Source organism: Lissotriton vulgaris, chromosome 5, assembly GCF_964263255.1.
Source record: "Lissotriton vulgaris chromosome 5, aLisVul1.2, whole genome shotgun sequence".
Lineage (NCBI taxonomy): Eukaryota > Metazoa > Chordata > Amphibia > Caudata > Salamandridae > Lissotriton > Lissotriton vulgaris.
In genome coordinates, this window is record NC_141693.1 from 973,489,632 (window position 1) to 973,514,754 (window position 25,123).

At 46.5% G+C, this 25,123-nt stretch overlaps 1 protein-coding gene across 1 annotated transcript in view; it reads right to left on the reverse strand.

Moving 5' to 3' along the window:
* Positions 1-25,123, reverse strand: part of DOCK1 (dedicator of cytokinesis 1) — a 1,358,032-nt gene that overhangs the window by 173,121 nt on the left and 1,159,788 nt on the right. The window contains exons 41-42 of the mRNA XM_086922569.1: positions 23,642-23,783; positions 23,357-23,438 (exon numbers count right to left, since the gene is read on the reverse strand). Coding sequence (XP_086778695.1) covers positions 23,357-23,438; positions 23,642-23,783 — 224 coding nt within the window. The remainder of the gene's footprint in view (positions 1-23,356; positions 23,439-23,641; positions 23,784-25,123) is intronic.

Sequence of the window (25,123 nt, forward strand, 5' to 3'; positions counted from 1 at the left end):
CATCCGTGGGATGATGCCAATTTTATATCACAGTTACCAAACTGGATGAGTTGTTCCTGCCATCATCAGAATGGTTTGCAAGTCTGATATTCAGGTGCATGTTTTAGATGTTTTTAATAGAGATGTTTTCAATAAAACTGACTCCAGGGAAAATTATCATTCATCCCTGATATATGGGTGCCAAGAAGGTCCACCCCCCTTTGTTCTTTTTCAAAAAGAACTTGCTCTGCGTTGTTGTTATTGTCTTGTGGCATTTCTAGTACTGTCCAGCTCAACTCATCACAGGTAAGTCCTGCTTCCACGAAGTGTGTGCAGAGCTTCGTGGTGTTTTTCTTCATTCTGACATTGCTCCTGTGTTCTCCAATTCGTAACTTGATTTTTCTGCAGGTCATACCTATATATTGACGTCTGCAGGGGCAGGTGACCATGTAGATTAGATGTGTCGAGTTGCAATTAGTATGTTGCTTTTGGGTCCATTTTAGAGTATCGGTCAATTGTAAGGTTTTAGTTGGTTTTGTGAATTTACATACTCCGCAAGTGCCACATGGATAGTGGCCAACTACAGGTTCCATCCTGACATCTCTAGTGATGGACTGGATTTGTTTTCTCTTTGGTCTTGTATGGACCAGAACGTCTTTGATGTTTTTCGTTATCTTATTAGCAAATCTCGGCTTTGGCCAGTCGAATTTTCCAGAAGTAATTATCTGCCAGTTTTTTCTGATGAGTTTCTGTACATCGTAAGTAGCCGGACAATAGGTGGTGACACATGTTACCAGATCTTTTATTTGTTCTTTTCTGTTGGTCTGCAAGAGACATTCACGTGGTTGATGTCTGGCCCTTTTCATGCATTTCGTGGTGACAGAAGGTGTATAATCCCTCAGTTGTAATTTCTGGCTAGATTCCCGTGCTTGTATTTTGTAGTCCCTGCCTTTACTACAATTACGTTTGTGACATAAGAATTGGCTAAAGGGAAGATTGTCCCGCAATGGTCGTGGATGGTAGCTACAGTACGAGAGCAAGCTGTTTTTTGCTGTGGGTTTTGTGAAAGTTTTAGTCTCCAATTTCCCATTCTCATGGAAGATTGTCAGGTCAAGGAAGTCAATACATTGGTTGCTGGAAGTGAAGGTGAACTTTAGCCATCGGTCTCTTTTATTCAACCATTCCATGAATTTAATCAGATCTTCTTTGACATCCCAAATTAACAAAATGTCGTCAATATAGCGTTTCCAGTATATAATACTGGAAACATAGGGATTTGTGGTGTTAAGTACAGAGTCTTGTTCAAGTTGGCTTACATAAAGTCCCGCTACCGAAGGGGCACAAGCGCTCCCCATGGATGTTCCATGGCTTTGTAGGAAAAGTTGACCATTGTACTCAAAGTAGTTTTCCTTTAAGACTAACCGGCAGCATTCCAAAATGAAATGGCGAGGGGTTTTGTGTGGCCATTCTTGGTTAAAGAGGAGGTCTCCCAACATTTGTAAGGTGTCTTCCTGGGGCAGGCTCGTGTACAAGGCCTCTACATCAAGACCTACCAGCAACATTGTGTTTGGATTGAATTCTAGATCTGCGATTTGAATCAGGAGGTCCCTAGTGTTTTTTAGGTAGGTTGGTGTTTTCTGGACCAACTGCTTCAAGTACTCATCAGCAAACTTCGAGAGGGGCTCTAGTAATGACCCTATTCCCGAGACAATCAGGCGTCCCGGGGGAGGGGACTTGTTCTTGTGCGTTTTTGGTAACGAATAAAAGAATGGTGTTTTAGGGCTTTTAGGTGTCAAGAAATCTGCCTCCTTTTTTGAAATCCATCCACTGACTTCAGCTTCGTGTACCATGATAGCGATGACATTGGTCAGTCTGTCGGTAGGGTCTTCTTCAAGTTTTTTGTAAAAATTCTCATCAGACAGGAGGGATAGGCATTGTTGGTTATATCCTTCTTTTGATAAGATCACTACTCCACCCCCCTTGTCTGCTGGTTTTATGACGATATTATCATTATCCCTCAACTCCGTCAAAGCAAGTCGTTCCTTTTTGCTCAGATTTTGGTAAGTCTTTTTGTTGGGACCCAGATTGTCGATTCCTTACATGATTGCCTGCTCAAAGGTTTGTATCTCAATGGGTACTGTAGTCATTGGAGGACAGAACTTAGATTTCCTCTTCAGGGTAGTATCGCCTTCGTTTGGTGGACTAATGGATTCGTTGAAAAAGGCTTTTAATTTCAATGTCCGACAAAATTCTGAGACTTCGCATTTCAGTTTGAAGCGGTCCAGTGTAGGTGTCGGCACAAATCCAAGTCCTTTATTAAGGACAGTCATCTGATCATCGGTCAGGTTGGTACCCGATAAGTTAACAACTAGTCTGTAACCAGGGGCAGAGTCAGCACAGGGACTGAAAGCTGGTCCTCGTGGGTAAGAATTATGTTTGAAGACGACTTTACTCGGGTAAGAAGTCCTACCTATTATATTCTAACCGAGTTGGTAAATTTTTCTAGCAAAGACCACTCCTAGCAACTCTTCACTCCTGTAGAAGCCTCTAAGAACGCCTATTAAGGTATTTTTTCTGAAATTTTGCCGCATGTGTAAATATGCAATTTATTGGAATTGGCACCCATAGAGCAGCGTAGTAATTGACAACAGTTTTTGAGCACGAACCTGTGACTGTGACACTGACACCGTTTTTTAAACAAGAATCGCAACTTTCTTTAAGAAACCTTGCTCTCATTGTGATTTACAATACACTGCTGGGCACCTGAATACATGCGCGTAACAAGCGTAGCGCGTATTTGCAGCAAAGATAAATTCCCCGCGTGCTACATACTTTAAAGACTGTGCTCTAATCACAGAATGTTTGCCGCTTTTTTATCCGTGCGTGCAACCATCTCTGAGAGACCTTAATAACCAGAGTGAACCACATCCCGCTGTAAAGCGTGTAATCACAGCCAGGAGATATTCCCCGCTTTGGGACATCTTGCTTTCGATGTAATTAGGAATAGCCTGATGTATTTGACGTTTTGCCACATGCGTGCAAGTACGATATTAACAGGCATCCCCCAGTATCAAGCGCGTAAATGCATAATAACATCCCGCTTTTGTAGAACAGATGCTCGACATTAATAACACCGACGCAGTGATTTGTAGTCTAACTACAGAAGTCTGTCACTACAGGGACCCTGCACTCTTAGCATTCCACTCCTACCCCACCAATAAGCACGAATTGCACAAGTAGCCTCCTCTCTGTGTTTAGAGACTTGAAACCTGTTTTCCCCTGCCCTCCTTCCTTCTCACTATTAATGTATCTTCAATTAGGTGCATACCTTTTACTAGTAATTCTAGTCTGTGTGCTTTAAGAAAAGTATTATGCCTACTCACCGCATTTAACATACCATAATATAGTGTATTGGTTTGTGTTCCCACATTATAGGTGACTGTATAAGAAATTCCATAATAGCTATAGGAACCTACACAAGTTGTGTAAGTACCTTCTATGTATGTATTTTTGTCCTGACGAAAGCTCTACAGACCCGGCTGGGCTCATAGAGCTGAAACATGTTGACGCATCCATATATATATAGATATATGGTAATCTAGTTGCCCGATTACATATATATTGAATTTTTTAACAACAGTGCCAACCTTTTCATTAAAAATTCTTTTTTGGTGACACACTGTTTTTATATTTTTCCCTTTCCTATTATTTCTGGACACTTCTACCTGGACCAGAGGTAGCCTCGGGTGAGGCAGGCATACCGCACGTCATTTGACTACCCTATGAATATGCCATGACGCCTGACGGGACGGATAAAAGATACACCGCATCGACTAAATCAGGCTGTCTATGAGGGTTTTCAAAGACTAACCGAAGGTTTAGTAGACACCAGTGTCCATTCCCTTTTGATTATTTCAGTATCTAACTAGGGGAACTAAATGGACCTTGAATCCTCTTCCCTCCTTTTTGATAGAAGACGCCTGGGTGGAGTCACGTGGTGTCGCCTCGCCCCCGGCTCGCAGGGATGCTGTGGCAAAAGGTTTCTGGATCCAGTCTCACGCCTGGGGATAATTCTAATGAATGAATCTGTGGCTAGTAGTCTCTATCAGATATGTACAACGTTTAATCATGTTTATCTGATCATACTGGACTAGGTCAAAAGTTAGGGTAGAATCAGATGGAGTGCGGTTCAGATACAGGGATGTGGTTTGTCCCTGTGCAAGGTTTACCTTCTAACGTAGTCCTGTTTCACACAAGAAGCTCTTGTCAACGAGGCCATCAACAGTCAGGCTGCAGGCTTGACCCAGAGAGGGGCTAGTTGCCGGAAGGTTGCTGAAGTCCTAGGCCTTGGTCAGGGTCCTTGGTGGAAAGAGCTGGTTAAAGATCTGACCTTCACGTTAGTGGGAAATGTGGGGCAGTAGTTGTTGATGCAAATAGCTCCATGCTGTGAGATGCGGGGTCTTTATCTGGGCAGGAATCATTTGCTGCTTCTGCATTGGCCTCAGTGAAGTCATTGATGTTGTGAGGAGACTGGAATGGCACTTTTTGAAGCAAACCGGTCAGAACGTCTGTTTCTTCAATAGGAGTCCACTCTAACACCAGGCATGGGTCCAGGACCTGGGGGGGGGCACCTCTTGGGGCTTGGACTCCTCCTAGCAAAGGCCTGCCACAGGGTCCAGGCAAGTCCAGATGGAGCTGGTCAGCTAGGCAGTTGCAGGGAGAGGCCTCCTACACCTAGCTATGTCCCTGTAGCTCTAACAGTAGGTCAGACAACTGTTCCTTGGAGTCACTTCTGGGGGTCCAGTTTTCCTTCAGGCTTCAGACTAAAGGACAGTCTTTTTTTTTTAAGTCTCCACAGGTCCAGGAGTATGTTTATGAGAAGTTATGGGATTGCCACCTTTATGTCCAGTTTGAGCCTGTGGTTGGAGGAGACCACCTTTGTCTAAACCAAAACTGGTTCTAGTCCGTTCTTACCTTTTTTTCTGTCTGGCTCCAGCCTTGCTAGAGGTACAAAGGGCAGGTAGGTTTAAGTGTGAGCTGCATTTGCCAATGATAGGGCAGGCATCCTCTAAAGTCAGGAAGTGGCAGGGTACAGCCCTCCGGCTAGCATTTGAAGCTCAGAAAGTGTCTGGATACAACCCCAAAAGCCATCCTGCTCAGGGGAGGAACACTCCTCCCCACACCCAAGGTCCCTTTGTCCCCATTAGGAAGGAATATACATCTCACCAGAGGAGAGCCTTTAACAGTCTTGTGACCCCGGACACTGGAGAAAGGATTTGGTTGTGGCAGAAAAATGCAAACTTTCTATAAGTGGTATTTCTAGAATAGCATTTTAAAATGTGCTTTACCATTAAAGAGGGTTTTAAGTTAAAATTCATATAAGTGGTACAAGTATTTCTCTGTCTGTTCCCAAACTAAAGCAATTACTTATTAAATGTAATAAGGGAAGCCAATATTAATCTATGAAAAACTAGCCTTGGCACAGTGAAAAACAACTGTGTTTTTTTTCACGGCCAGGACATGCAAAACTTTAAATTTACGAGGCCTACTTTTTTTTTAATACCTTGCACCCTGCCCTATGAGCTGTTAGGGCCTACCCAAGGGTTGATTTATATGTATAATAAAAAAGGCTTAGGCCTGCCAAAATGCTTAATATTTCCAGGTCGAAATGACAGCTTAGAAACGTCACAGCAGGTAGGCCTGAGACATGTTTTATAAGGCTACATTAGTGGGTGGCACAACGAGTGCTGGAGACCACTATTACCACTTGATTTAGAGGCCCAATGTACATGTTGCACCATATCCTATTACCTTACAATTTATTTACATGGACCACTCAGGTGTATACCAGTTTTACTACATTTTATGGACAAACACAAGCACCTTACCACTAGTTAGTAGGAGTAAAGTGTTCAGAGTCCTAAAAGCCAACAAAAACGGATTCAGCAAAGAAAGGCACAAATCAGGGGTGACCCGAATAAATGGCCAGGTCCAACACCCACAAATATAACAGATAGGGGTGTTCACAAATTTAAGCAGGCATATGCAAAAAACCTTCTGAAAGCAGGTGTGCTCATTCAGAAAATCTTGCCTGCCATCTCGCCGAGCACCATCTGCCTCCCCGCCGACAGCACATTGTTGCTGCTGCTCACAAACAACCAGCGGCCCTGAGTCTCTGACGACACCTTAATTAAGTAAATCCAGAAGACCCTCTCCGCTGCCCGCCATACCTGGTCGGGTACATCGAACTGTTCCTAACACGCAAGAGCGTTATTTTCGCCCACACGCAAGCTTGAATTCTTGCGTTTACTGACTCGACCCTCGCAATCCATCACCACGATATTGCCTTTCATCTGTAGGCGTTATATGTAAACTCCAGGCAAATGTTATGTTTATGTCCTGATGATGATCCCGTATAATCTTGAGCAAGGGATCGAAACGTCGACCTTTTCTAGTGGTTTCACAACCAACCATTGTGTATAAATTGTTGTGTTTTCCACTTTTGGCTATACTTACTGAAATACTGATTTACGAGTGGCCATTTTTTGCTCAGTCTTTGCCTGTAAAACCATAATTGTTGTTTGTCCTTCCCTCCGTAAATCCCCCTAGTAAGGTACAGGACTGTGCCCTACTACAACTGTTGTTGTTCAGATATCCATGTCTCTATTCCTTGAATATTTCGAAAAATAAAATCCATGTCCGGCTGGACATTGGAACTATATAGTAGCCTATTGTGGTCTATGTAGGAGAGTAGGGTCTGCAATCCTATGATCACCCCAGATTTTTGCTCTTTGCTTCACTGGTTTACGACTTCTCTGGCTGTGGGCCTGCTAATCAGACCCACAGCCTTGCTGTTCTCTCACTAAATTGACACGTGTACCTTAGGTGCATTTACCAATTGGTACTGGGCCACATTATCAGACCCTGTAACTCAGGGCATAGGTGTACCCAGGGCCTACCAGGGGCTGCAGCATGTATTATGCCACCCCTGGCTGGCCATCTAAATCTGACACAACTGGCTGCACGACAGCTGGGGCAAGGTGGTGTAATCACCCTTTGCTTTAGATATAGTATACCTATATCTAACCCTAAAATGGACACACAGATTCCTATCAGTCACTCCTATGGCAGGCCTTGACAATCCTGAAGGCAGAGTGCTTGGAATCGTGTGAGATGGTGCTCTGGCATGAGCTGAGCCCGTTTGCAGCTTGCGGAACCAAGTCCTAATAGCTGTTCCATGATAACGCATACCATATACTCTTAAGTGCATTATAATCCTCGCGGTTATATGCTATCTTTGGTATTGCTTTATCAAAACATGTCGAGTAAGGTGTCATACGAATTGGAATACTAACCCCTCGCCAATTCTGGCGACGGGGTTAGCATTCCACCCTTCTAGAGGGACACGACATGTATGTAACTGTGAACCCCGGTTAAAGTTAACTCAAGCCTCAGCGTCACAAAATGGATGCTGCCACCACAGACACAAGTCTGACCTCCTGCTGCTGGGAGTCCTTCCAGCGAGGGAGGCTTGGACAAAGGGTTTCCTGTCAGGGGCGGTGCTAGCACCATCCCAGACAGGGTTTTGTGTATCCTGGGTAGGCAGGGCTTTAGAGGAAGGTGACTGCAAGTGGCACCCCGGTGCTCACTATGCATCTGCCGGCTAGAACCAGTTCCAGGGGCACACCAGCCCCTGAGCTGGGGAAAGTCCGGCATGGGAGAGGGGTGAAACAACCCCCCTTCCTGGTCCCACCCATGGGCAGGACCTAGTCGCGTGCCAGCCCCTTTTCCTAGTATAAAGATAGGAGCGGGCCCCCTTCCAAATTAGATCATCTTTGAATCAAGAAACTACTTTCTACGAAAGGAACTCTCGACTTCTTCTCAAGATTTCTCCCTTGTGGCTAAGGAGTAGTCACCCTGCATCCGCAGGCACCATCTAAGAACTCTGCGGTTTGCTGCACGTCCTTCCTCCGGAATCCGACTGACCAGCTCGACGAGACCCGGCTTCCCTGGCACCTCTGACCTCTACCTACCTCTACAGCTAAGCTGAGAACCGTAGGTGCGACGAGACCTTGAGGGACCGGCCATCATCAGAACTGCACGACTTCTATCCAGCACGACCGCCGAGGGATTCTCTGGTGAGTGCTTTGGTGTCCGAGAAGCCCCGACCCTGAGCAGCTCCAGCACCGAAGACCAGCCCCCACGCATCCACGAGATCTGCGTGGGGCCCTTCTGCTTTTTGGCTGCTCACCGTGTTGTCTGGCTACTAGCCCGCTGGCTTGTGACCTTCCCGACGACGACCGACGACGACAACACTGCTGGTCTGGTTGCTCCAGACTGGCCCTTGCTCCCTTCCAAAAGAGGAGCACCCCGGACCCTCCTGGTCCACTCCAGACGCCATTTTAGGTCCACCGCGTGGGCTTGAATTTGCCAAGACTTGTTGCCCCAATCCAGGGTCCAGCGACGTCGACAGCATCAACCATCGTGGGACAGCTCGCACCTCCATCCTGGTCGCCGACAACGCCTCCTGGTCCGTGAGACTGCAGAGCCCAGCGTCGCCCACTCACCTGGTCCAGGTGACTACCATCCGGTGCCATCCTGGTGCCCATCTGATCACTGGCTAGTGATTAAGAACTTGGTCCCCTCTGCTTTCAGGTGTCATCCATCTTCGATCCAGGCTTGGATCACTTCGAACAATCTTCACTGGTCGCCTGCCAGCAACTCCTTCTTTCAGGCTCCTGGTTCGTCAACGAGGATTCCCGACGTCTTTTCAGACCTATGCAGCCGCAGCCCCTGGGCTAGGTAACTTCGGCATTTTGGTGCCCCAGCATAGCCTCACTATCCAAGGGTCCAGATCCACTCTCGTTTTCAACCTACCTTATCGGGTTCGCCCGAGAACACTAACTTTGCTTTTACTAGCCTCCATAGACTTTGTCCCGCATCCCACGTGAGAGTGCACACTCTGCACCCAAGTCCCCTAGGCCTCCTACTAGTAATCTGAAGGTTCAGTAACGTAGTCCTAGCGATTCCAAAGCCTATTAGTCCAGTACTTACCTGCTAGTAATTTCGCATTCCACTTTCATAGTATATGGTTTTTCGTGCCCCTCGGGCATTTGTGTAAATTGTGCAACTTAAAGTATTTTCGTAAGAGTTTTGTTGTGTGCTTAGTACCCTGTCCTCATAAAGAGTACAGGGCTGTTGTGATTTAAATAAATACACTGTTTATTTTCATAACACTTGTGTGGTGTCCTTTCACTTGGTGTTCAAGGGGTATATGTGATGGTATAACAGCTGGCTTAACACGCCCTCTAGAGTTTAGCCCGAAGACTGCTCTTGTCCATGCTACTAGGATAGCTGGTCTATCGGTTGACTTACAACCAATCACCATAAGGGTTGTTTGGACTGATACATAGTTATCACTAGAATAGTGAACACTGAATATCAGGCCAACTTCTCACAGTCTATATGCTATTTGTTTCTGACCTAAAACAATACTCTCCCCCTTCAGTCTTGGATCTCTGACCTTAATGCCCTCAACTGCTCTCTTTCCCTAGCTGAATCAGTTAAATCTCTTGGCATCACCATCAACAGAGAGTTAACACTCAATTCCCACATAAAAAACTCGGCAAAGGGAGCACTTCTCACACTCCGGCATCTTAAAAAAATCAAGCCATTTATCCACGCTGAAGATTTCAAATTGATTGTCCAATCTTTAGTCCTCTCGAAAATGGACTACGGAAATGCTTTAATTGCCGGAACTCCCAAAATTCACCTTACCTCTCTCAAATCCGTCCTAAACTTAGCGGCTAGGCTCACAACGGACTGCAAACACCTCGATCACATATCACCGGCCCTCAAGGCCCTTAAATGGCTCCCTATTGAAGGGCGTTCCTCCTATAAAATAGCCTGCATCAAGCATAAAACCCTCTACCAAAAAATCCCACATTACCTCTCAAATAAACTCAAGAAAGCATGTTGCGCCCGCCAGCCGAGAAGCTCCAACTCTTTTCTCCTCATCCCCCCGTTTTTAGAAAAACAAACCTCAAAATCCTGCTCCTTCTCTGAAAAGGCCCCCAGCATCTGGAACGCTCTGCCGAAAAATCTACGAGAAAACCCCTCCTATCTCAATTTAAACAAGACCTTAAAACACACATGCTCAACAAATACTGGGGCTCTTAAGCCCCTGTGTACTACACTTATTACACCCTCCCTCTCCCCAATTTTTCTCTCCCCCACTCACTACGTCCCCCTCCTTCCTCCCACTTTCTACCTCCTATGTTAAACCTCTCCCCAAACCATATATGCCCGGCACAATACATTTATGAGAAAACCCCTCCAAACTCAACCTTTCTCCACACTTCCCATCTCCCTCCCCTTATAACCCTTACGCTTATTTCCGCAACTCAATTCAACTCTCATCTCACCTTATTCATGAACCGTACCTGCCAGCCTGAGTCTGTTATACAAACCTAGTTGAATGCTTATAGTATAATATTATGTTATGACATCTTCTTAATGTTATATCTTCCTGATGATCATCCCTTATCAGATCTCTCCAATAACTTTTATGTTCATTATGTTATCTCCGTGTACTTTGTTGGTTGATTTTTTTGATACACTTGTCCTGTATTCTTTTGACTATCATACCTACAATGTTAGGCGCTCTGATACCCTTGGGTGAAGTCAGCGCTATATAAAACTTCAATAAATAAATACAAAATATTAGTGATAGTTTGATTTGTTGCAGCCTTGCAATCTCACTTGATCCGTAAGCCTTGATAACGTCCTCCAAAGCCAGTCTGTAATGACCCAATTCTGGATTAGACCATAGTCCTCTTCTATATTAAGCATTAATTGTATAATTGGGGTGCTTGCTGGGAGACATGCTGAGGTTGTCAGGAACTTTTTCCTCAGAGCTTGTGAGGGATGAAATGTTGGCAAAACCCCACAACTCGGAGCCAATGTAGATGTAATTCCTTTGGCACCATACATTTTCAGAACGGGGCAATGGGTTTTGGAGTAAGAAAGGGCTTGTTCCTTTATTATGGTACCGGCTATCTCCCAAAGTTTAAGGGAAGGGAGGTGCACCTGGGGCTTCCAGGCAAAGGTTGAGGATAAAGTAACACCCAAGAAAGTAAAGGCATCCACCATTTCTAATGGTTGGCCTCTTAACTCTAGCCTTCCTTTCAATGACTTGTGTTTGTTAAACGTCAAACTTGGTTTTTGCTGAGTTGGTCACCAGTACGCGGGATTTGCCAAATTCTTGAAAGTAAAAAAGCGCTCGCTTCAGTCCACTGAGAGTCTTGGATATTAATAAGGTATGTTCACGAACAGTAAAATAGACGTTTTAGTGCTTGACAAGACGGGGGCATCTGTGGGAAAGACAGAAAGAGACTGGACAATATCGTTCAAGAACAGAAAGATGAAGGTAGGAGCCAATACACAGCCTTGGCGTACTCCCTGACAATTGAGGAACTGTCCAGTCAGCTCTCCTCGATTCCCCTAACACACCTGTGCAAAATTACCACAGTGAATACAGATTAGCACAGTCTAAGGTCAGGGGGACCTCATATCATTAAGTACCTGACATAGTTTTTACGTTGGACAAGGTCGGAAGCTGATTTGCGATTGACGAAGACAACATGCATGCTGTCTCCGTCGATCACTACAGTCCTCCAATACAATAGCAAGAAACTGAAGACCTGGTCCATAGTGCCTACCTTCATATGAAACCCCGCTTGATGAAGTGATAAAATGTTGTCATCAATCCATTCCTGGATCCTAGCTAAAAGTAGGCGAGAGAAAATGTTTTGGATACAATCAGACGAATGGCCTGTAATTGAATGGCAATGATTTGTCTTCTTTCTTGAATATAGGAATTTTTACATCGCCCTTTCAGGACTCTGGTATGGGAGCTCCTCTTACAATGGCATTAGATATCAGAAGGATGTAATTTGCCTGCTTTTCCATAGCTTGTAAGAAGAAGTCAGCTGGAATGCCATCTGGTCCTGGGGCCTTGCCTCTAGTAACTGTGTCCAAGGCAAGGTGAACAGCCTTTACAACGAAACTTTTACAACGCACTACCATTACGACGCAACCATTACAACGCAAACCATTACAACGCATTGTGCTGGGGGGCGCTCTAGGATAGGGAATAGATTTAATTTACTATCCAACACATTCCCTACTATCCACGGGGACTGGAGTTGGAATAGTAAATTAAACTATTCACTATCCAGCACCCCAAAGCGCTATGCGTTGTAATGGTATGCATTGTAAAAACTGCGTTGTAACGGCATGCGTGGTAAAAGCATGCGTTGTAACGTCATACATCCCCAAGGCAAGAATAACATCGCATGCACTAAGTGAGCTCAGAGGCAGCAGGTAAGTCAGCTGGGCATGGGGCACTCCCTGAAGTTCCCTCAGTAGGAGTAGACTAGCTGGGGGAATATAAAATCTTTTTTCCACGAGCAACCATGTGTTAAGCAAGGAAGTGCATGACTATGAAACATCTCCTCTAAAGCAGGGTACAGCTACTCACAGATACTGTTTTCTGAACCAAGGGAAGATATTCAGGTGTAACTCATGCTTACAACAAGACTAGGGGGGCGTGGCTAGCCAGCCAACATGGCTGACGCAAATTCCTAACGCTCCAGCAGATATCTCCTCTAATCCAGCAAAATCATCCTAGCAGTGTGCCATCCACTCTAGAAATAAACGGTGGCAGCCAGCCAGAGAGTTGCGGCAGCCAGGGAGCCCTTCAACAAGCCGTTTCGACCTTCGTGGCCGTGGTGGCCGCCAAATGGGAACTGACTGAGGCGGGAAGGCCCTACACATCGCTGGAACCTTGTCGGGTTGTGCCCCCTAGTGTTCTTCCCAGTGAGAAATGTGGGCGGCTGCCGGGAGAAGTAACGCTGCTTCTGTGGTGTGAATCTGAACCGCTGCGCAGCACCTGGGGAACCCGAAGATCGTGTGACTGGCACTGGCGCCATCCTGTCCTTGAGGCTCCCGGTGAGTGAGGCACAGCAATGTAGGCCGCAGCAGGGGAGAACGTGGGCGGCCCGCTGTGGGGGCTGCAGACTCAGCGCCGGGGTGCACTCAAAGTGAAGATGGACGACGCTCGTCGAGTAGGTCTGGACGGAGTCGGAACACCGGCTGTGAATGGAAGCTGCTTGTACGTGCAGGGCTTCCGTTAGGATTATGGCATGGCAGCCGCGAGCTGGTGAGTGGGTGTCCCCATGGCTGAGCCTGAGAATCCTTTGGCAATCGCACTGGTAAGGTGGACGACTGAAGCCAGTGGCCCTGTGCCTGCACTGACAGAGGCTGTGGATAGAGGCGTGCTCTGTAACCAGTGCTGTGAAGGACTTTGCGGCCTAGGCGGCGCCGACCTCGCACAGGCGGCTGCGCTGTTGCGCTGACTGCTGAGCGCTGTGGAGAGGAGCGGAAGAGGTGCTGAGAACGGGCAGACACCGCGGGGAGCCCGTCTACGGAGACACCGCAACCCATTCGAAACGAGGCCTGCACAGGCAGCAGACAACAAGGACACCCTTAATTGACGCAACTCCTTGCCACTGAGAGGAGCCACAGACTGATGCCCTGCTGCGCGCTCGGGTGGGCCCCCGTCATCGCTGACCCGCAGAGGAAGTGCGGCTGGGACACGAGCCCACACTTGGGGATGAACTGCCACACAATATGATACACCGCCTCTGATGCACAGCTCGTGGCACAAATTCTGACCCCCAAACTGTGAGCACGCCAGGCAAGATACTGAAATATATGCAGAGGCTCTATGCCTGACATGTTCATCACAACCAACAGCAGGCAGTGGACTTTAACCACACAGTGAGAAAGCTGGGAGACGGCAGGCGCGGTCGAAGCACTGGAGGTGCCTCAATTGGAACAGGGCAATAGTGGAGAAGGAGGCATTCTGCTGCCGATAAAGTCGATCCAACAGGGGTGGTACATAAGACTAACATCAACACCTCCATCACGCTAGAAGGCCTGCATGAGGGCATCAACACGCTACAAGAAGTGAGGGTAGAGATAACGTGAGCAGGCGGATCACACTGGGCTCGCCACCGGCGGAATGATCACGTCTTGCGGGAGTACCGACGTGATCGGGGGCCCTGGCACTGAAGGTTGCTGCCAGCTGTCACCCGTTGGAGGCCCAGATATCCAGTTTTGCTGAGAGGCTGATAGAATAGAGACTGCATGTGGGACCCACAGGCCGCGGCATCCAACCCCGCGCCCAGATAGCCATGCATGATATGACTAATTAGTGCCTCAACCTGAACACATCGCTCAAGTAGCCCACACCTAGGAGGCAGTTCGACATCTACCCTCAGTTCCTGATGTAGTCGTATTGCACACGTACCAGTCTCACCAGGCACTAGTTGCGAATGCCCATGGCTCAACAACTTGTGATGGGCCGTATGCGTGCCAAGGTACAGCAAGGGCCGCTGCGTACAGGCAGCCTAGATCCTTCACGTATGAGAGACGAAGGGGAGATGGAGCCGACATCCACAGCACTGGCAGCCAAAATGGACTCTGTGCTTGCAGCAGTGAAGAAAATCGGCGCCGCACTAGAACATACCAGAACATCCCTGGAAACCCGGATTGATAAGGTTATCTCAGACTTCACGCTCCTACATGCAGATCACCGCAAACTGGCTGAAAAAGTTACTGCCCAAGGTCAAACGCTCTAGGAACTCCAACCGGTCACTCATAGTCACGCTGCGGCGCTGCAACATGATGGATCGCATACATGCCCTGGAGGAAAGAGCAGAAGATGCGGAAGGACGCTCCAGACACAACAATATTCGGGCTGTGGGCTTGCCAGAGGAAGGGGATGGTAGGAACCCAGAACAATATGTAGAGTGCTGGCTGCGAGACCTTATGCCCCAGGGAATACTGTTGAAGCAGTTTGCAGTAGAAAGAGCCCATTGGGTGCCAGCACAGAACCCCCAGCCGTGAGCCAGACCACGCCCATTCCTTTTTAAACTTCTCAGCTACAGGGATGGGGATGCTGTGCTACGCAAAACACGGAAACTGGAAAGCCTCACAGTGAGCGGCAGTCGAGTTATGCTCTTCCCCGACTACACCGCTCTTGTACAATGCCGCAGAAGCAACTATATGGCAGTGAAACGCCAACTCCAGGAGCTAGAGCTACCATACTTGCTGTTCTTTCCTGCCAGGTTGAGGGTGGTTGTGAAGGGAGGGACCCGCTTCTTTGACTCTCCTGCGTAGACATGGGACTGGTTGGAAGAGTCGGGACTGTGAATGAGAGCAAGACCACCAGATTGGGATGGAGACGTCTCAGCAGACAGGAGGAATAGATGACGTGGACAACGAAGGACATCGCATGGTGCGAAACTAGGAACTGCAGCCCCGAGTCCGTAGAAAATTCGAATGAAGTGACAGAATGTTCTGGAGGCGTTACAACTCTTGGAACCCCACGTACTAAAGAACGCCTGGAATCCTTTGTGCAGTCCACGGTCGTGGCGAGCGGTTCGTCATCACCATCAACTGAAATATCTGATGACCCTTGCCTGCCGGTAGTCACCCCCCAGACTGCTGATGGTATCCTAGGATGAGAACACTATCGTGCGGAACTCTGTAGCAGACAACCCACGCAAGTAGTACATTGTTTGTTAATATAGGTATACTGATGCTGTGTTGGGGGCGATGGAGGGTCAGCAGTGTTAACAACCGTACAAGCCTAGTAGGTGACGACTAGGAGACCACTAGGCTCATGGCTAGATACCTCACGAGTTCGCCCTAGACGTTATGTTGTTCACAGTTCAATCATTGTTTTTGTTGCAACAGACCGGTGCACTTACACCCGGCCATATTCCGCGCTCACCAAGACATCCCCACCCCTTACACCCCCGACGCCTAAACACTCTAGTAATGACACAAGCTAACATACTCACATGGAACATATGCAGCATGCACACACCCACACGGCACTATTCCATATTCGCTTATCTTAAGAGACACTCGGTCAGAATTGCCCTATTGCAGGAAACACATGACACAGCCAGAATTGGACTGACTGCATAGGTGCAGGAGAGGGCAGGTGTATGGCACTGTATATTCAGCGCATGCATGCGAGGGGCACACTAATCTGGGTGAGATCGGGAATCCCATTCGTTTGTGCAGACGTGGTAATAGACCCCGAAGGCAGATACACTCTAGTGCATGAGACACTTAATGGTCAATCCATATTGCTGGCCTCGATATACGCTTCGAATGTAGACCAAGCATCATTCCTAACAAAGTTGTCGCTGGTGCTGATCCCTTACGCTGGGTTACCCTGGTTGCTGGGTGGGGATTTCAATTTGGTGCTTGATGTACACATAGACAGATCCTTCCCTCCTCTCCGTAAGACATCAGCTGTGTCAAATGCACAGAGGATCACAGACTGGCTCTCACACTGGGTATTGTTAGACATGTGGCCGACTCGACTCGACCCGACTCGAATCCCAACTGCTACAATATGAATGCAAGGGGGAGGAAAGAGGCAGACACTCGAGCCATCTAGAAACTCTTCTGACACAACATGCGGAACTCCTGGAGCGCTTGTGGTGCCATAACTACACAGCCCACACATGCAACAGCCGATAGAGCGGGCTGCCTGCTTGCCTGGCTACTAAAGCAGGAGAGTAAACATGCTTCGATTGGAGCTATACGCACACCGGAGGAAACCCTAGTGTACACACAGCGTGAGATCCACAAAGTCATGATAGATCACTACACACAACTGTACCAATTAAGGCTCCGCTGCTCAGGTCAAGATCTGGAGAGATTTCTATAACAGGTCCAGCTGCCCATAGCCTCAGAAACACATCAGGAGACACTTAATAGCCCCCTCACCGTGGAGGAGATAGGGGAGACGATTGGGTCCATGGCACCAGGGAAAACGCCGGGACCGGACGGCCTGCCTACCGAATTCTAAAAGGTTTACAGGGAGTCTTTGGTGAAACATTTACACACACTTTACACAACAGCACTGGAGGAATGCACATTGCCCCCCTCGATGTGTGAGGAGTACCTGGTGTCCCTGCTAAAACCAGATCGTGACCCCACAACCTTGGGATCTATAGGCCTCTGGCGCTCCTTAACGGGGATTATAAGATACTTGCTTAAATGCTAGCAGCAACCTTTTTCCTTTGGTGGTCCCCGAATTGGTCCACAGCAACCAAAATGGATTTGTGCCCAAGCAGAGGAAGTCACTGAACTTGTGAAGGTTTTTCAGGGAGGCGTCAGACAGTGTGCAGGAGTGGCCCATGGCGGGATGCCTAATGTTGGACCTGGAAAAAGCATTTGATTGCTTGGAGTGGAGTTACCTGTTGGCATTGTTGCAGAGATATGATCCGGGACTGGGATTTCTGCAAATGGTTGACCTTTTATACAAGAATCCCACAGTACGGGAAAGGTTGAGGCCTTACATATCTGAGGCCATACCAATATGCAGCGGTACCAGACAGGGGGTGCCTGTTATTGCCACTCCTGTTCGCGTTGGCAATCGAGCCCCTAGCGGCGGCATTGTGAGCAACATTGGGAGATGGAATACCCCTAGAAGACGCAGTACACCAAGTGTCGCTATATGCGGACGACCTACTGGTCTACGTGAGAGACATAGACAACCGGCTCAGTTGGCCTGCACTCTACAGGACTTTGCCACCATCTCGGGACTTTGTGTGAATACCAGTAAGTCCTGTATTTATGCGTTCAGGGAGGGGAGGCAAGATCCGGGGTATAACCTTAATGGTACGAGGGTACAGTGGATGGGGGACACCTTCCGGGACCTGTGAATTCAGATATGCCGTTAGCCGACAGACACTTGGAACACGCTACCGCTAACGGTCACTGGCAGGGTAGCACTATCCAAGATGGTGATTCTCCCCAGGCTCCTGTACTACTTTGCTAACTTACCTATATATGTTCCTGCGGCCTTCTTTGTCACACTCACTAAACTACTCGGGGACTTTCTCTAGGGGAACAACCAACACTGAATTGCACTATCAAAACTATACCTCCCTACCAATCAAGGGGGGCTGGCTGCACCTTATTTTGAGCACTACTATTTAGCTGCACAACTGCAGTGGATAGCCCACTGGCTTGCGGATAAGGGTTGGGATGACATGGCATCCACACTGCCCCCACATTCCCTGGAACAGGTTATTAAACTCTTCCACCCAGCCACCAAAGTTGCGATGCCGACACCGCTTCTACTGGCGGTGGCGTACAAATGCTTTAGCAGGAGCCTATACCTCACCAGAGATCTGTTCCCCTATGCACCGGCAATACCATTGAAGGGTTCCCCTAGTGGGACCGGGGCACTCACGGGCTGACGAGAAGCTGGCATACAGAGCCTGGGAGATCTATACAGAGATGGCCGACATATCATACGAGTCCCTGGTTAAGGACGAGGGATTACCGCCAGGGCAATTCCTAATGCATCGCTCACTGACCGCTAAATGGGGGGACATATCCACAGAACCAAGCCAACACCTTACCATGCAGTGCCTCCACTTCATGGGGTGAGGTAGACATCTGGTCCGTTGGTTTGCGGCGTCACTCCGTACACATGTAGCGATTAATCTGGATACCCTTCGCCACAAATGGGAACTAGATCTAGGGAGACAACTAGAGGACAGGGAGTGGGAAAAGGTATTGAAGAGTCCAGTACGTACACCCAGAAACATAAGATTCCGACAAATATAATTGTTCATTGCACGCAGGGCATACCTCACACCCTAGACTATCAACAGGTATTTCCATAGTACGGATGCAGTATGCCCTAGATGTGCCGAACCCGGGGCTGGACTAAAACACATGGTGTGGAGTTGCCACAGACTGAATGCCTATTGGCAACAATCAGCAAGTTATTATGCGCATGCACAGGTCACGACATACCCTTTGAACGGACCGTTTACTTACTGCACCACTTCCGTAGAACCCCTGGCCACAAAAGTAACATCCCGGTTCCTTGACCTAGGACTAGTGGTCGCCAAGCGGCTACTTACCAAGAGGTGGAAGGCGCAGGAACCACCACATATACGAGCATGGAGGCACTCGCTCTCCACATGGGCCAGAGCGGAAGGAATTGCCATCCGGCAGGAAGAAACGTTGGGATTGAGGAGGGAGCCCATAGCCACCCAGTGGGAGAGCCTGTTCCAAGCATTGCAGCAAACTGAGGAGATGGACCCCTGGGGACAACCTGACGGAGAGGGATGCGAGCCCGTAGTGGGTGCTGAGGGCCCCGTCAGTGGGCAACCGTAATGTTCCATGTATACACATATACTAATTGACACAAAGGGTGGGCACAGTCGAAGCCAATAAATGGGGGGCAACTGTCAGAATGACAAAATGAGGTGAGACGATGGGGGAACGGTGGGTGATGGGAGGCGGGTTATTTATGTTAACACTGGTCAATGTTGTGGTTGTTGGTTTTGATAGTTTTAAATGCATAACATCTGTTCAGAAGTCCATACTGATTGATCCTAAAGGACTTTACACAACAGACTAATGGAACCATGCTATTATTGAACTGTAACCTCTATCATTTGTGAAATGAACTGAGCACTTGAGTCAAACCCGCTCCTGAGCAGCGGCCACCATATGTATACATGAAATGCTTAAACTCCATGTAACAGTAGTATGCTTCAACTATTGATAGGTGATCCAATGTATAGATGGCTCTCAAAACATGTTGCTTTTCACAAATATGTAACCTTAAAAGTCAATAAAAACTGATTTAAACAAAAAGGCTTACAACAAAACTATTCTTTGTAAATCAGGTCCAAAGAACTGTGCAGAGATTTTATCCCTACATCATTTGATCTCATGGCATGCCATACCATATTAAAATAAGAAGGCTGCATCTTGTATTTATGACAAATGTGCAGTACCCAAAGGATCATGATGTGCAGGAGTGCTGTGATCGGTTAAGAGTGGTGCATGTATCTGAACTGAATCAGCTTACAATTAGTATTTATGTGTTGTTACGCAGCAAGCCCACTCACATTCATAGATCTCCTTGCAATAACATTTCCGGGTCTGCAGGTCAAATTTGTGGTTGTCCCCAATTCACCCTCTATTGTGTAGTAATTGTTCTGTCTAATGTCTATTAAGTCAACATCACCTGCCGGACGCCACTGAAATAGGTTGTGTTACTATCACCGATAAATTTGCAAAGAAATGTGGTATTTGTGGCAGAAGCACTATCTCAGATAATACTAAGCCCCATTATCAACAGCAGCCAATTTCAACATTGGCTGCCAATGTTCTTGCTAATACTAGAGCCCTAATGAGGTTTTCAGCAATTGCATCTGCAGACTGCCTATGCACTTGAATCCCCAGATATCAAAAGTTCTGCAGTTCTTATGTCAGTCAATGCACATATGCAGGGACGGGTTTGATGCTTCATGGTTGACCAGGGAAAGAGGGAAGCTTTACTTTTGCTTACAATCAGATCAGACAGTAGCTGTCTCTATCTGTGTAAACAATGTTGCCAATCTCGTCTGACCGTCCCTCACGTACAACAGAATATTGTCTGCAAGCAGAGATGACACTGATGTGTCCAATTATATCCGACCATACCGCTCACCTTGAAGCCTCAAGTGCTGGCAAAAGGTTTCATGGTCAAGGAATACACAAGCAGGGATTACTGATGTCCCTACCACGTCGGTCATGTTGGTCAAGATTTCAATATCGCAACCCAGGTTTGATAAGAGACATGGGGCCCTTGCACATCAGTTTGATACAGGCTAATATCCTGTGGTAAAAGCCTATTTATCGTTAGGCCAAGAAAAGTTACTCCCAATCAATGGTGTCAAATGCTATTTCTGTGTCAACGGGGTGTGTGAAACAGCAGGCAATTTGTTCAGTACATGAAAAAAGTCTATGAATTTTAGGTAAACTATTTCTGCCTGGGAAAAATCTGCTTTGGTTTGGGAGAAACCTGGTTCGGAAGTAGTTTATGTGTCCTGCTTGCCAGCACTTTTACCAAATCTCTTGAAATCTAGGTTGAGCACCGACAGAGGTCTATATGATGAGCTGTCACAGGGTCACAAATGGGCTTCAGCAGCACTACTATGATAGTTTCCTGAGTAGCAGCGAGTAATCATGCCTCTCTACTGGTCAGCCTGTTACATGTCTAGTAAGTGATACTTTGTCTGTTTCTGAAATGTCCTACATAACATGAGTGGCAGGAAACTGCTGATGGGTGTCTTTCTCGTCACCTACTGTGATATTGTCAGGTCGACCACAGGTAGTGTCAGTGGGTCATCCTGCTCAGCCATTTATTCTGGGTCAGTACCTGTAGAGTAGCAGCTTGTACATATTCACTAGAAAGTGCATCTCTCTCCCAGCAGGAAGCCCTGTGTTATAGGTTGCAAATACTTTGTTTATGGCTGTTTGGTCATGCAGGAAGCGACCATCCAAATAGTGGATATCGGTGACCGTAGTTAGTGTGGCCTATCAGCACATCTAATCTGGCCAGTAGTTGACCAGACCCATCTCACTCTAAGTACTACTAAGAACACATTTGTGACGGTTAACACGTCCCAACATGTTGTATACATCTCTGTCATATCTTTTGCACAAGTGCTCCTGCCACATAGTAGAGAAGCCCTGCCCCGCTTTCTCTAGGGGCCATACCTCAATCTCCCGCCTACATAAATGACTCCTCAGTTCCACTTACACCAAGGTGGTTTTAATGCACACACGCAATATGAAAATCTTAAAGGCTTCCCACTTAGTCAGGTTAACGTTCATGGATTTCACTTTCATATGAAAACAATGTTATTCAGTGTTATCTCGCCTGATAGCTTGCATCGACTAGGGCCGAAGGTTGTAACTGCCAGGAAGGTATTCTAGTGAGCTTTCTGCTCAATTGTAATGCCACAAAATGTTATATGATACTACTAATGGGCTCCAGACACATCCATTCAAAGCCTGTCTTGTAGGGTGAATGTTCCTGGCGCTGTTGTCACTGTGACAACCTGTTCCTAATTTTATACTTTTGAGAGACTCAGCATGTCTTTTTGTAAAGAAGCGGCATGTTACTTGTATCATGGAAAAGTCTCAACATGATTTTTATTTATTCACCCAGAAAGTTTTGACGGAGGCATAGCTTCACATGGGCTGTTTGGCCTCCTCCCACCCAATAGCCCAAATAAATATATTCTCTTTCTGCCTCACATTAGGCCACAGTAAACTGTAAGCGGACACATTCTTATTATTGCCTTTCCAATCCAGTGCCTCTTGGTAATTAGAGTGTTCTCATAGGCTGTACATGTCAAAGCTTTAGAATACCGAATAAACCTACAAATATATTGGAATTGGAAATAAATTGTATAATGTATAAGGAATTACGTTTAAATATCATTTGTGTCCTCGTCAGACTTTGCTCAAAACAAGAGTGCTGAATTCATTTCTCCAGGCATAGTGTGGCAAAGATTCCGAGGACAGGCAGCATAATGAGTGTAACTTATGAGCAGCATTTCATCATGTATAGTCATGCCTGCAGCACTGCTTAACAGAGAGCAAGATTACCGCATTAAGGATTACGCTGTAGATAATAAGTATTCGTCGGAATAGATGTTTCCACACTAAAAATCATCATGGTGGGCAAGTGAATTTCAGCACAAAGACTACTTAGAATCCAATGGACATACTGCATAGCAAAAGGCATAACACAGGAGAAAGCGGACTATCAATAGTGACTTTGGAACTGTTGGATGGGATCAGAAACCCAGCCGATCCCAACCTCTACATGCGGCAGGGAAGCTGAGAGGTTGGCAAATGGAACAAGTGCTGATGTTTTCACAGACACCCCTTACTGAGAACTTTCTAATGATCCTCTGTGTATGTCTTTTTTAATGATCAGTGTAATGATGAGTTGTTAAAATGGAAAAGTGAAATCACTTTTCTACTGTAAAGTGTCAGCTCTGTTCGTGTTTCAAATGTGTGTTAGGGCCATACTTTACTTAGCCTGTAAACAAATGCTTATGTCAAACCCTGCAACATTGTGATCTATGCACATTTTCAGGTATGAACTTGTCATCGATCACATACATGAGAAGTAACTGATAAGCCATCTCTTCAGGAGACACCCCATTCTTGTGTGACCCTCCATGATACTGGACCGCCTCTGTTATCAGCCTCCTTTTCTTTTCCTGGATGTGCAGAATTACTAACTCTCATACACATTCTCCAATGTACAGCTCTCTAGTCCTGTGCATCTGGATTCACACATTAAACAGTAATACTGACATGTATAATGATTAAGTTATGAACAACACACCTTCAAATACAAGTTCATTTGGTACTAATAGTGGGTGTCCATCACACAAAATACATATATTACCTGAGAATGTGTTCTGACACTGGCTTGTTCTGAAAGTTTGGTGGCAATTCAAGTAAAGGTTTTACAGTAAAACACTGGACGTCTAAAGGAAAATGATTAAGGATAAACATTGCGTTTGGTGACAAAAATCTTTACAAGATGAATTCCCCGCTTTAACTGCTAGAAAGAAAAGGTTCTGTGTACCCTGTGACAGAGAAGCATATTAAATCGCCCCAACCAATTGCTAACTCGTTTATGTAAACCATATTCACACGTAAAGGCACTGTGATTTTTTTGCAAGGATACACTGTCCAGGTGAGTTTTTTATGTCATCCCCTGGTGGAGTGGTTGTCTTCATTTTTTCAGCATTGGGGAACTGGGTTAATAATCTAGCTTCAAAATCCTCACGACGCTCATATTCCTTCCCTCTGTAAATGAACACTTTGTTCTAGAAACAAATGAGAAGCAGAAATTAAGTCAGCAGCAGCCTTAAAGTAAAGTAAAACTAAAACAAACCACCTGAAGCTATACGCCTAACAGCTTCTGCAACTTCTACCGCTATCTGTCATGAAACCAAATAACTATAATAAGACCTGGCTTTCTGCTTGATTAGCTTGTATTTGCACTCAGCGATACAGGCTGACAGATACAACCTAAAGCGTTCTAAAGAAAAGTTATTTGGTTTACGTTCTTCCTTTAAATGCCAGTGAAAGAGAAAACAAAATATGGATGAGAGGCAAAACTTGATCATAAAATAATCAAAAAACATTTCACATGTTGCTGTACTCAGCATACGTCGATCCAACATAGGACAAAGAAAACTTAGTTAGGGCTCTCAATTCCTAAATAAAGGAATACATGCTTACAATGAATTACCTACCTCGTCTGCCTTTTCTCGCCACAGTCCTAATTCCTTTTATTTTTAATACCATTTTCATTGAGCTTCTACCCATTTTATCCCCCACTCAATACTTTAACAAAACTTCAGCAACAAGTTTACTTAAATACGATAAATAGTAATAGATCCAACAATCAGGTATAAATAGAAATTCATTACAGATATTCATAAATTGTTTTTTTTAACCTTATCATTGCTACAGCACATTCCCGTGCTCCGCTGCAATTTTTAAAATCCCATGTTATGTGACAAGGTCAACTCGTCAAACGCACAGCGCAGGTAACACCCATGACGAGTTGCCCTTGTCACAAGCATCAAAGGGGTTAAAGTTCCAGCAATACAATACAATACAAAAGATTAGACCATTGGAAATTCACTGAAAGAAGAACGTGGCGGCGGCAAGCTAGCTCGCCGCGGTGCTCCGTGTTGATCCCCCTGCAGGATCGTCTCCCGCTATGGAAAAGAGTGTGCGAACACGGAGATGTGTGTAAAGGTCTCCGGGACCTGTGAGAGCCTTTTGTGTTTAAATTTCTGGCGACAGTGACGGTAAATCTACATTGCCGGGTTCCGTTTACCGCACGGAGCTCCGGAGTCCTCTCTCTGTCTCCATGGTGCCTCGGTCGATGTGAGGGCGGTGTTGAAGACGGCTACGGAGGACGCCGAGGTAGCGGGTATTGTGGGGGGTTTCGAGTGGAGTCCTTCGGTGCAGGCAAGTGGGGTTTTGATGAATTAAGCTTGGGAAATTGTCCTACTCAGAGTTTTGGTGTAGGAGGGGGGTCGGATATTAAAGCGCCCACCAGCTCACCAGTCCATCTAGAGAGCAGCTGTTTAGCCTCCTTCCCTCCCCTCCTGGAAAGCCTTTCAGTGCTACCAGTTATTCCTATATCTTG